At 38.0% G+C, this 13100-nt stretch overlaps 1 protein-coding gene across 1 annotated transcript in view; it reads right to left on the reverse strand.

Annotated features, from left to right (window-relative positions):
* Positions 1-1459: 1459 nt before the first annotated feature.
* lhfpl6 (LHFPL tetraspan subfamily member 6) overlaps positions 1460-13100 on the reverse strand; it is a 67269-nt gene continuing 55628 nt past the window's right edge. Inside the window, exons 3-4 of the mRNA XM_015029341.1 lie at positions 8523-8621; positions 1460-2243 (exon numbers count right to left, since the gene is read on the reverse strand). Of these exons, the coding sequence (XP_014884827.1) occupies positions 2125-2243; positions 8523-8621 (218 nt within the window). The 3' untranslated portion in view covers positions 1460-2124. The remainder of the gene's footprint in view (positions 2244-8522; positions 8622-13100) is intronic.

Raw genomic sequence — 13100 nt, forward strand, 5'->3', positions numbered from 1 at the left:
CATTGTTATGATGATGATGATGATGATGATGATGATGATGATGTTATCCAATAGGCGAAGTGTAGGCGCTTCATAGAGAGACAGAAGTCCAATTTTGAGGAGTCAATTTATGAAGCCAAATTTCTTTTAAGTCATGTTTTATATGTACAGCACTTCTGTAAGGTAGCTGAATGTAACATAGTTACTTGATTGTGCTATAAAATGGTACTATGTGCCTGGAAAATACATATTGCTCTTTAAAATGTTTATCAACTAAGACAAGGTTAAAAGTGATGCCTCCTTTTTAAATCAGATAGTCATTTTAAAGGACAGGTCTTTTAATAAAAGGAGACATAAACATCTCTGGGATGATCTGTGGATGCAAGAAATGTGTGGTCCTCCCTACAAAACCAAATCATTCTGCCTAGAGTAAACAGATTCACTTGTCAGTCTCCATTCAAGACTATTCCAAAGGAGTTTTGATGTTGCTTCATGAGAGCAGCTGTACTTTCAAGTTTGCACACATTTTGCATGTTTTAATACAATCATCCTCCGAGTTCTCACACTGAAGGGTTTGCACCCTGTCAGTCTGAGGTACGGGGTGTCGGAATCAAGGAGTAAGCGCTCCAACTTGACCCCAATACGTCTGCCTCTGCTGATGAGGCAGCTGGTTGACTCGCTGCAACAATCGCTGCTGATATCAATCAGCGCCGTAGATCAGAGCGAGAGGGAGAAGGAAGCAGAATGCAGAGGAGCTGTGCTAACGTATTAAACATCAGAGCGTGCACCCAGAGATATTTCTCAAGTGAGAATGGAAGGGAGGGGTGCGCGTTTCCATTTTCTGCTGGATGCTGAGCATTGTGAGAAAATGGAACTGCTAATGAGGACCAAATGCATTGAGAACAGTTGCATTGTAAACGAGCTGACTTTGTGTACATGCAGGCAGGGATAAGGTGTTTGTTAATCAAAGGAGGAAAATATCGTGGAGGAGTAAACAGCTGAAAATAGAAGGTGAAGAGCTGGGTGCAGCTCGCTCCTCTAATGACACATACAGCCGTGGTAACAGCTACCGAGGGGTTATCGTTGTTATTCCCGCCATGCATTCGGGTTCAGGAACTGTGAGATACCCCCTGACACTGAGCTGGTAGGCTGCTGGGCGCAGAGCTGCTCAATTTCCCAGGGTGTGATTACATCGCAAGCTTTGTCTGGACCACTTTGGGGCTTTGAAGTTGAGAAACCTGATCAAAAAGGCAAATTCTCTGACTAGAGGTCATGAGATTTAGCTAATCAATAACAGGGAAAAAGTTAGATTCACAGAGCTCTCATATGTAGCACATGCTCCTAAGATAAGGAAGTTGTGGGAAAGGCTCTTGAGGAATGCGAAGGCCTTCCCCATTTTGCTCCAGGGCGTGCTTTAGTTGCTGCAGGATTTGTGGAAAAACCCCCCAAACAAAAAAAAAAAAAAAAACACGCTTGAAAGCAGGATTTAATTAAACATTTATTTACAAAACGAAAAGCATGACAAAGAATAATCTGAGAGTGAATACAAAACACGTGATAACATGATAAAATACATTACCATACACATTGTATATCTTATGAACGTGTTAAATAAACTCTGCTTAAATGTCTGATATTTGAAAATAGGCTGAGCCCAGGGAGAGAGGCGGCCAATTTTCTGGACTGCTTTACATTATTACAGGTATTATTGCATTTCAGGTTGTTTAAGGCAAGAATGGGAGACACAGAGGAGGTGGGAACACTTCAGGAGTAATGAGGGAATATATTTTTATGCTCTTTACAGGCCACACCGTCACGTTAAAATTAATGAATTGAGAAGATATAGATAACAGAAATAAAGGAAAACATAATGTAACAACTTTACTAATATGCTTGGTCCATACATCTTTCATTTAGGAACATCTTTTAAGAGAAGTGTTCAGAGCCATGTGTGTGCTGCATTATGAAACAGTCCCTGCAGTCGTCGGATGAGACGCGTCCCCAAGATTGTGCAGAGCACCGTAATGACTTGGCGTCTGCGGTGCCTGATGTGCTGTACTTGTCTGAGTCCACACGGCTGGAGTCCCCTCCCATTTGTCGTACCGCCCCAGGTCTCAGTCTGTCCCTTTCTCTCCGATTCTCTCGTCAGTACGGGTAATGCTTCTGCTTCTTCCCGGCAAAGCAGGACAGCCAGGTGCAAAGGAGCATGGCAGTGGCCGCGCCCGCCCCCGTGCAGTAGTATGCCCAGCCGATCTGACAGGAACCTGCAGAGCAGAGCAAGGGATTAAAGGAGAACATTATTATTATTATTATTTTTTTTTTCGGTCTTGATTTCAGCTGCCTGTGAAGTTGGGTAGCTTCTTCAATGTCAGATATCTAAGAGAAAAAATATTGGTAGATTGATAGATATTTTCTGAAAGTTGCATAACTAGCAGGAAAAAAAGTAAACACAAAAGTAAAAACTTTGGCATAGCATAATTTGATGTAGTAAGCGTCTTTATTTTGTCCTAGTTACATGACTTCTGCCATATTTCAAAGGTTTGTTAAAGCAATAAAACAATGGTGTTGTATTTCTGCTCATGTATTACATGACAGATGGTTGGAGCTTTCATAATGATGGTGCATAATAAATGAATAATTTTTCTGCTAGTATATATCATGATGTATTACAGATGGGCCAAGTGGAGAGTTCCCCACCACATTCACATTAATTATGTAGAGCCTGCACCTTTTATAATGATGTAATAGACTCTCTGCTTCAGATTTCCTGCACTGCAAAAAATTCAACATAATAGTTGTAGTTCAGTTACAGCGCTGAACTAAAAGTTTCACAATAAAAAAACACTTATTCTTCCATCCTGGTAAATGAGATATAAGACTGTTAGTATTTAATGTTGAGGTTTAAGTTGATCTATTTATATACACAACATACACTATACTGTATTTTATAATCCCGAAAACTATAATGGTCATTAGCAAACAACAGGATTTTAAAGGTACATCTCTTTGGATATTTAAGAGAACATTGGGGAAGGAACGTCAACATTAATTATACATAATTTTATGATTTGGTGATTATATTTATGTATGTTTTTAAACTGCCTGTGAGAGTTACATTGCTAAAATTAATTGTGTCACTATATTGATTATTTTTCTAGCAAACTGTTGGAAAATCTATTATTACAAAAAAAAAAAAATCAAACAAATAAATCAAATTTTTGACAGGTGTGCTGACAAAAATTGCTGAAACTGAAAGATTCCCTGCCTCAAAAATTGCTGAAACTGAAAGATTCCCTGCCTCTTAAACAGCAGTTAGAAATCTTTCATTTAAAAAAAAAAAAAGCATAATATGGTATATAATCTGTGTGGTGTGTCTTGGGTATAATGTGGAATATGTTTGATCCTAACATGTTAGTGTGAGTTGAAAAGAATGGAGCCAGATGCTTAACATTTTTTGTTCAGGCAGCTCCTACATTTCCCTCTTGCTTGTGAGAATCATTAAAACGAAAGTAAGGAGCATAGCTTAACCTCATTCTCCAACAGCTTGGTATGTGACAAATTACTGTAAAGGACGTTTAGGAATGCTTCTGAAAGCACGACGTTACTGCAGCATGTGGAGGTAACTTTTAGAGAGGCACGTTTGGAAAAAATACGCAACATTCGCGTTTGCTTTTGATATGTCGTAATTGCTGCAACAACTATCCATAGCTATCTTGCTCATTTCAGAATTCAGATGTTGTGTAAAAAACGGGACGGATTAAATGTCTGACCTCATACCAACACATCTGTTGTACTAAATATTGATTTTAGGCCACAGATCCATCCACCAATCCAACTCAAGAGTCTTGTGTTACTTTAAGTAATATTTTTGGCTACCTGAACTGTGTTAGCTAAAGTTGATGCATGCATAACCAATAAAATATACACCATAATGTTATCATCAAACAGAGATACTTCAAGAAATTGGCCAAAACTTAAAAATCGAATCTTTTCCAATCAATAAACGTACCAAACCTAAGAGTTTTGAGGTTACACCAACAACAACAACAACACACTTCGGTCCCAGTGTTGTTAGTAAGTGAAGAAGACTCAAATTGAACTATTTTAAATACGTAGCACGTAAAAACCTCAGTTTTATCTGACATATTCAGACATGTTTACAAATTGTTCAAATAAAGAAAGAGAGAAAACGTTTCAAGCAGAAAGCAGAACACAAAACAGCAAAGTTTATGTTTTTGAGATTTTGACCTCTACTATTAGACATGTTAGATTTGAAAATCTACATTCTCAAAAGAATATATCTAGACTGCTGTTTCGATATGACTAACTAACTAACTAACTAACTAACTAACTAACTGACTGACTGACTGACCTTCCCTAAAACTCTGAATTTCCATTTAATTAAGCTTTTCTGTGTTACTTCCCCTCTTCTCTCACAGAGTCTCATGGTGTAATGTCACCCCAGCTTATGAATATTTAATGATCAGTCACAGTTAAAGGGATTTGCTGAATTGCACCAACATCAAATAATATTGTTGGTGGATGTCACAGCTTTTCAGATCGTTTTACCAACATTGTACACCCGACAAAGCCTTGGAGTCAACAGCAGCTGCTTTTTAAAAATATCATAACATTGTGGAATCTGTTCTATGAGAGTGTCATTCTGATGCACATTCAGTAATAAAACTGGTAAATATAAATAATTGTGAGGAAATAGACAGTGATTTCAGCAATAAAATTGAAGTGTCTATGTGGTTCAATCATACCGACACCTTGACCAATAATTCAAGAGTTATGACCTTTTAAATATTTAAAATCAGATAGTGGACTTAGAGTAAAATTTTAAAAAGCTGAATAGGAGTATTGCCAATTATGCAAAAAGCTTGTTTTAAAAGATAGTATGACCTCAAATTGGATGTAAATAGTAAGTATTGCATGAACAAACCCTGTCACTTGTGTTCTCAGTGCAGAAAAAACCTTCAACGATCAAATACAAGTCTCACAAAATCTCACTTCCATGCCACTTGTACAATTATCTTTGCTTCATTGTCACACTCCATAAAAAATAATGGCCATTATTCATAAATATTTTTTTGTGTTTATGATTTTAAATGATCAGAGTGAGAATATTTCATTTACAAATACCCCGGGTGGTCAAAGCAGAGAGAAGTTTTTTTTTTTTTTTTTAAATGCTTCTTCGTGTTCAGATCTTGAGATGCAACACACACATCCAGCGTTGGTGATCTCCAAAGGCATTCTGAACTGTCGTCTACACTCCTCATGATTAATAAATGAGAAAGAGGAATTAATTTGTGTGAAGATTTGTGTGAAATCTGCTGCTCGCATGGGACAAAAAAAGAAGAAAAAAAGAAAAAGAAATCATCAGCCTGTCATGTCGCTTACGAGAGCAACAGCAGCTACAGTCTAAAACAAGAAAAAATTAATTTGCCGGGAGCAGCAAATGACACTGTGAAGCAAGCATGCTTGTTAACAATAATGCTCAAACAGTCTGCTATTTCAAAGAGGAAATCACAACGTGAGAAATGGATACCAAACATAATTACTTCTGATGGCATGCTCTGGATTTATTTGGGAAGGTAGCTAATCAATGAATAATTGCGCTGATTAATTTGGAGAAGGTTGTTATATATAGATCCCGTCAAATTCAAATGTAGACATATTGACAGCTGTTGACTATATGAAGCTGTAATTTGTTTTACACAACCTTTTTTTTTTTCTGCAGCGTTGGCTGTCTTTGAAAGCTGCAGACAAGGAGAACGGCTAGGAGAACAAGTATAATTGGTGCTTTTTGTCTTGTTAAAGGACACGGTGTTCACTGATCTTTCATCCAGCTGTTCTGGGTAATTTGTCATCACAATTACTGACAGAAGAATGTACTCTCATGGCAGTTTGTGTAAACCGATGCAAAAGTAAACCTATTGATTCATGTTCTAAAACGTGACTTTCTTTGTATTCATGTCAGGGAACATGAAAAGGGGAAGACAGGTTGTGGTGTTGTTCACGGTAATAAAGAGATACGGTGTTTGGAGTCAACCGACATCTGTCAGCAAGCTCTGCGTGCTTATATATCATCTATGAAGTTGTCTGCTGAAAGGAACCGCAGCCCATTTCCTCACTCAAAAGGCTGGTTAGCTTTAGAATTAGCACGAGCCAATCATGGGTGGGTCGTGCCTAATAAACTGACCTTTACTTTATGTGCCCTTTATGGTTTTCCACAAATATAACATTAACCTGAAAGTTCCTCATGTATCTAAAGCTAATCAGCAGCTGCTTAAAGGCCAACTGGCTTGCAAGGTGATAAAGTAGAAACTCCAGTGAGTAAACAAAGCACAACTTATGAGCTTGTTTACATGTTGATTCCCTCTCAGAACCTGCAGTCCAGTACCGGCTATAAAGTCTGCTTATCTTCCTTGACGTATATGAATTTCAGTAAGATGGTTCTTGGCTGCTGTCCAGAAACAGAAGTGACAACATGCAATTATTGCTGGCCTATTTGAGGTGAACTAAATATAGCAGAGTAGTCTGGCATGTCACTGTTTTCACCAAGGCATTTATTATTGCTAAAGCAGAGGTCATGCCATTATTTCCTAAACTGAAATTAAAGCTTTAGCAGGAATCAAGAGGAGTTTAAGTTATTTGAATCTGTCTCGACATACTGACATAATACATATTTAGAAAACTTTTTTTTCTCCAAAAGTTACATAATGTAGCTTTAATTTAATGATGTAAAGTACGCCCCATTAGTCGGCAGTCACTTTTGACGTGAGAATGCAGAAAAAAAGCATTTGTAGATTTGCCACCTTAACATGATGGTGGGGGTTTGTGATTCCCCCTGCCATTATTGATGTTATGGTTTCCTTTATAAAATTAGTCTAACAGAAAAGGTCAGAATAAGAGCTAAGGTTCAGAGATTTGAAGGAAGAAAGACAGCATTTGCACATAAGCAATTGTGTTTATGATTCTGGGCCCAAAAATAAAGCCCACAGGAAAAAAATGTGTTGTAAGTATCTTTCTGCCTTTATAATTCCAAAAAGCTGTGTTAAATATCTCTCTAATTGTCATGTAGTGAACTTCAACATTCACACTGCTGAATCTTGAACAGCAAAATAAATAATAAAAAAAAAAAGATATTTTAAACTTGAGAATAATCTTTCTCACTGAAGAATGATGGACTTCAAATAGTTTGGGGATGGTCTCATAATCAAGATTGATAGGGCATAAAATTGCTTCTCTAAGATCATTGCTAATGTCTTTCCTCCGTGACATTCATTGCGTTTACAAAAAGCTGTTTACTCCAAGACAGCAAAAGACAAACCTCCTGTTTTAACAGACGTGCTCAGACAGATAATGGTCAGTTATTCATGTGCATTTGGTTAGAAGCAACTGTATATTCAAATGCAAGTTATCTTTTCCCTTTTTTGTTTTATTTTTGTTTAATTAATAATACAAATGTGGACATTATTATGTATTTTTAGACAAAGTCAGATGTTTAGAAACTAGTAAGGGACAGATGTTATATTCTATTGAATGGGGATTTAATTCATTTTTTGAAGAAGTAGGGTATAATGGTACTATCAACTAAAATAAGTTTCCTTTTTTTTTAAGTTCCAGCTGGGCACGATGGTAATTAAATGGCTGTTTCTGATCTGTGATGTTTCAGTGACTTGATGGTGAATGTACTTCTTAAGAAACATTTTATGTAATTTTTAACACTAAATAAAGGTTCATTTTTTTAGAAGCATAGATAAATATAATAAAGGTTTATATTGAACATTTCCAATGCTGTTGTGGAGTCTAAAATCCATTCACCATTCAAGTGTCTATTAGAAAAGACTTGAACAAATTACAGAATTAATTTGAGAAATGTCATTAAAATTCATCACATAACTACATTTCCTATTTAAACACATCCTGTTTGTCAATTGTACAATCTGAGCTCCAAATGTCGACTCTAAACACAGCCCAATCAATCCAGCCTAATGAGAAATTTCAAAATGGATTTTCTTGCGTTGTCTAAATCCTACTAAATATCTCTCCCTTTTCCCCTCTGAAGTTTGCTGATTGTGCAGTTCTTAATAAAATATTTAAATGAAGAAAAACGTTCAGCACTATTTGATTAGCATCAAATATAGGAGCAGTGAGATGAAAAGATCTCCTGCCTCCCAGGTGTCTGATAAAAAAGCATATCACTGTCTGTGAGTTAGACCTGATAATGCCAGCTGCATACAGAGCGCAAGTCGAGTTCCTAGTTATTCTCGGCACATATTTATAGCCGTAACCAGCAGCTCACCAGCTAGAGGAGGATCGGCTGACTTTATATCATGAATTTTAAGCAACAAGAAATCATGGCTCTACAGAATATGACAGCACGAGAGGCAGGTGTCTGTTTTCTGAAAAAAGAAAAGAAAAGGGGGTTGCTCAGACACAATACATATTTCTTTCCGAGATTCTTCACTTATGGGACTAAAACACCCAGTAAACACAAGACGAATTCATGAATTAATGAATTTGTAGTTTCTTACCCAGTTTAAACTGGCCGGAGCTGTTGCTGCAGGTCTGCTGGACTTCTTCACTGTCCCATCCCAGTGGATAGAGTGCACAGCCCGACCCAATGAGCAGACCTAAAGAAGAAGATGATGAGAAAATGATGAGGCGGCTGCAGTGGAGCAGCCCATCACAGGGGACTCAGAAGTATCACAAAACATGGCTGGAGGCTGAGAAGGCACAGCTTATGAAAGGAAACCTGCATCAAGGGCAGACTGTCATAATTAAGCTCCTGGAGGACGGTTGGCATTGCGTTATGGATGGATCCCTCAGGGTTTACATAATTTGGAAACCTTTCATTGATATGAATAAAAATACAAAGCAACATGTTGCGTTTTCGACATTGTTATTTCATTATTAACAGTTTTCAAAAGTGTTCATGCCACTTTGACGTCACGTTCAATTCTGAATATTCAATTTACTTCATCTGGATTTTATGTAGTCGACTTACACAAAGTATCACATAGTACTAATAATTTAGTTGTATTTTTATACACCTTTTTATAGAAATAGCATACCATGAATTTATTTGGACAAGGTATTTTTTAGTTTCTAAGATAGCCCAAGATTGATTGGCTGAAGAAAACCATCTTGAACAACATGTTCTGTAGATTTACTGCCTCCCCTGACATAGTTGGCAGCAAACTGTGCACACAGTTTCCTATGGGTTTCTTCTATCTACACTTGGCAAAGGCCAGATTGTTTGTATACATGAATAATTGTTGCCCTGTTAATAAATTAACCTCATTTCACCTAATCAGCAACTTTTTTATTGAACTGTCTGAACTACAGTGCAAGCTCCACTTTTGCGAATAATTTTTGTAAACTCTTTTCATTTCACTTCCCAGTTATGCACCACCTTCATTTGTTTATATTATAAAATTCCAACTAGATAATTTGCAGTCTGTATTTACAACATGTTAAAATGTGGAAAAGGTCACGGTTTATTTTTACAAGCAACAGGAAAAGGAAGGATTAATTTTTATTCTTTGTTTTTATCCATGTCAGATACCAGTTTGGGCACAGCAAGCCCTAAAACCCCCCCCCACCCCCTCCAAAAAAAAAACATTCTTTGTAAAATGACACGGATTGCGATTTCACACTTCATTCCATTTTTACTGCAGCAAAACAAAGCACTCCTCAGCCAGCGAATCATCAAACTCGTGCAAATTAACAGCAAACATTATGCAAATCGCTTGGCAATTTCTCACACAGGCAAGAGTGAAAAACACAAGCGTTTTTTTCCCCCGCTATGCAATAATTACTGTAAAACTCAGGAGAATCCTTGAGGGACTGCTTTATGTCAGTGATTAAAGAGACTTATGACTGTGCTTAAAGCTGCTCACAGAGACAAGAGTAAAATCTAGTCAAGGCCATTACATTAAGGATTAATATCCTCAATATTTGCCTGTAGCCAGGTCCTGACAAGTTATTCCCTGAATGTCAAGGACTGTCTCTTAAAATTATCCTGTGGGGGCCCCTTGTAGGTGGCTCTGCCATCACATTAGCCTAATCCTCTCTGATGCGTCTGCCCTGCTATCAGTTTTGGGATGTGAAGATGGCAGCTGAGGAGAAAAAAAAAGAGAAAGAAAAAAAAGAAAAGCAAGAAAGCACTGCCTTCCAACATGATTAGCTGTACCATCCAGGGCTGCCTTATTACATCTAGACTTGATAAGAAGCAGAAATTAATCCACATGCTAATGGAGATGGGCCGGACAAACCAACTAACATCTGGGGCGGAGAGGGAAAAGTGAAAAAGACATCTGTGTTTTCTCCCTCCCCATCAAAGTCAAAAGGACAACGTGTTTCTGATGCAGTTGTGTGAGAAAAACAGAGTGTTTGACTGTGGTAGTGTTGCTAGAAAATCAATTCAGTGAAACTCTGGCATACTGATGAGAGCAAGGGGATATAAAACAGGCTTTGGCCAAGTCTGTATCATTACAGCTGAGGATCCAGGGGTATTCACATATGCAATAACTCACCCATTTCTCTTCAGAGCTTTAAGAGAATTTCAGATTAGTCTTTGCTGCACCCCGAAAAATTACAACATTTAGCTGAGCATGCAGGAAGAGTAAAACATAAGCAGAGCGCATTAATCCCTTGTTCAAGCAGCCGCCGTGTTATAGTGATAAACCCAACACCCACCATCCTGCTGGGTGGAAAAACACACATAAACAGCAATTTGAATGTTTTCAGTTATATAGTGTGATTTAATGTGCTAAGATACAAGGTTGTAAGCATATAGACTGTAAAGCCAAAGTGATTACATATGCATGACTATTATGAAAGAAAATCTCCAATTCTCTTTTAAGTGCAAGACACAGATGCACCAGCATGTAATCAAATTGAATGTCTCTACAGCAATTCAGAGGATAAATAAAAACAAATGTGTGATTAAGAAAAATATTATGTAAGCTTTCAAAGAGCAAAATTTCCATTTCTTTAAGAAAAAAAGCTCAACATGTCTGCTGAAAAACACTCAGACTATTAAGTCGCTGTAGACACAAAACACACAAAAAGCAAATAAAAACTTTTTAAAATTGTTCCCAGATGAGGTAATTGAAAGCTAATTTTAAGAAATGGGACCAGAATAAAACATCAGCAATGACGGGTTTAAACTTCTCAGCATCCCTGGGAAAGCTTATTATAGGCACTGGTTTGTGAATAAACAACTGTGGGAGAATGACAAAGAATTTTAATTCTATAAATGTCAAAAAGGCTTTAAAAAAGCACTTGCAAATTTTTTTTTATACCCCTGTTTAGCTGAGTTGGTGGAAATGTTTGTATTCTCAACTAACAGTCAAGGTCTGAAGCTGAAAAGTTGGGAGAGTTGCTGCTCTGGCATGTTGGAAAAAAATTATCCTACTGATTGTCGCACCTAATTTACACTGCATGCTTCTCTGCTCCACTATGTAATGGACTCCACAGTAATTAGACACCCATTATAGTCAGGGAGAGCGTTTACACTGCCTCCACAAAGCTGCGCATGACAGCGCCATGTGAAGCATAGCCACATCGCCATCCGTCAAAATTAGGACCGAACCTATTTTCCTGGACGCCAGAGCAAGTATGGAGTCCTGTGGCCTCCTGGCCATGGAATATTAACCAGATCTTACCCAAGCATGATATATGGTCACTTTTCAGACTTACGTGTGCTTTCTGGATGCTTACATCCTTGTTCTTCGACTGAATTTGAGGGGGTGATTGCTTCTGCTGGAGTATGGGGTGCCCAAGATTCTTTTAAGTGATACACAGTCCCTGTACAAGCAAAGAAAGACTTGTGTCTACATTCTCGGCACAAAGTTGAGCGTGTTTCCAGTGGGCATTGGATTCTGTCAGGGCTGCCATTTCTCCCCAATGTTCCCTGTAGTTTTTCTGGACAGGATCTCAAGGTTTACTGTGGAGAGGCAGTTGTGTGGTTGGGGAACCTCTGATTTGGTTCTGGTTAAATCAAGCGAGGACTTTCAATGTATGGAGGAGTGGTTTGTAGTCAGAATGCCTCTTAATGGAAAAAGGAGGACTGTTTCCTCAAAGCAGGGGGTTGGTCTTTGAGTCAGTAGGAGGAGCTCAATTGCTTTGTTGACGATATAATAGAGTGAGAGTTGACTATGTTGGTTGGGCTCATGTGTGCAGTAATGCAGGTCTTGTATCAATCTGCCAAGATGAATGAGTAGATACTGTAACATGACTTATACATTTTACCTCTAAAATCTAAATCATGAATGAATGGATGGATAATTTAAAAGCAGAAGGAGAATTCTCACTACAACAAATATATTAGTCAATTTCTTTCATTTGGCAAAATCAGAGCAGGTCAGACTACAAACTGTTGCTGCTTCCAGCTATTTTAAAATGGGAACTCTCTGATCCTGCAACATTTGAGTGGGTGAAATCAATGTAGGGGCTCACAATTTACCATGACACCATTAAGACAGACAAGGCATAGAACAAATCACTGTGGGGGCAGACGAATAAAAATATGAACGAATCACTAAGGTGTAATTCAGGTCTGTGTCTAACGTGGTCCCACGTTCCTCGTTTGGCTTTTATCTGTTGGATTTATTTATTTTTTCTGGAGATGGATAAATCCAGCAAATCTCATCCTCCACACTCAGTATGTGGGTTATTGAAAACTGGAGGTAGGAAAGCTGCAGACTGGGATGTGGGGAAAAGATTAGAAAGAATATAAGACGTTCTTTCACAGAATGTTTGTGAGCCAAAATGTTAAAAACATGCAGAGCTCTCAGAAGCAACTACCTTTAGGCTGTGATTCTGCATGCACGCTGCTGTGCAGGGATACTTCCTGTCCTTTTCACCAAAGCTGACACCAACACGCTACAATTTGCACAAAAGAGACATTTGGGGATTTGTTTCATTTCACGTGTGCTTGTCAGCTGCTGGAACACCTAAGAGTTTCTGTAGCCGTTTGAGTCACAAATGAGTGCAGACCGGGAATTTCTTTAATGGGTTTGATAACCCACCAAAACTCACTCTATCTATCTATCTATCTATCTATCTATCTATCTATCTATCTATCTATCTATCTATCTATCTAT

Source organism: Poecilia latipinna, unplaced genomic scaffold (assembly GCF_001443285.1).
Source record: "Poecilia latipinna isolate Pla-1442-1.1 unplaced genomic scaffold, P_latipinna-1.0 Scaffold10, whole genome shotgun sequence".
NCBI lineage: Eukaryota > Metazoa > Chordata > Actinopteri > Cyprinodontiformes > Poeciliidae > Poecilia > Poecilia latipinna.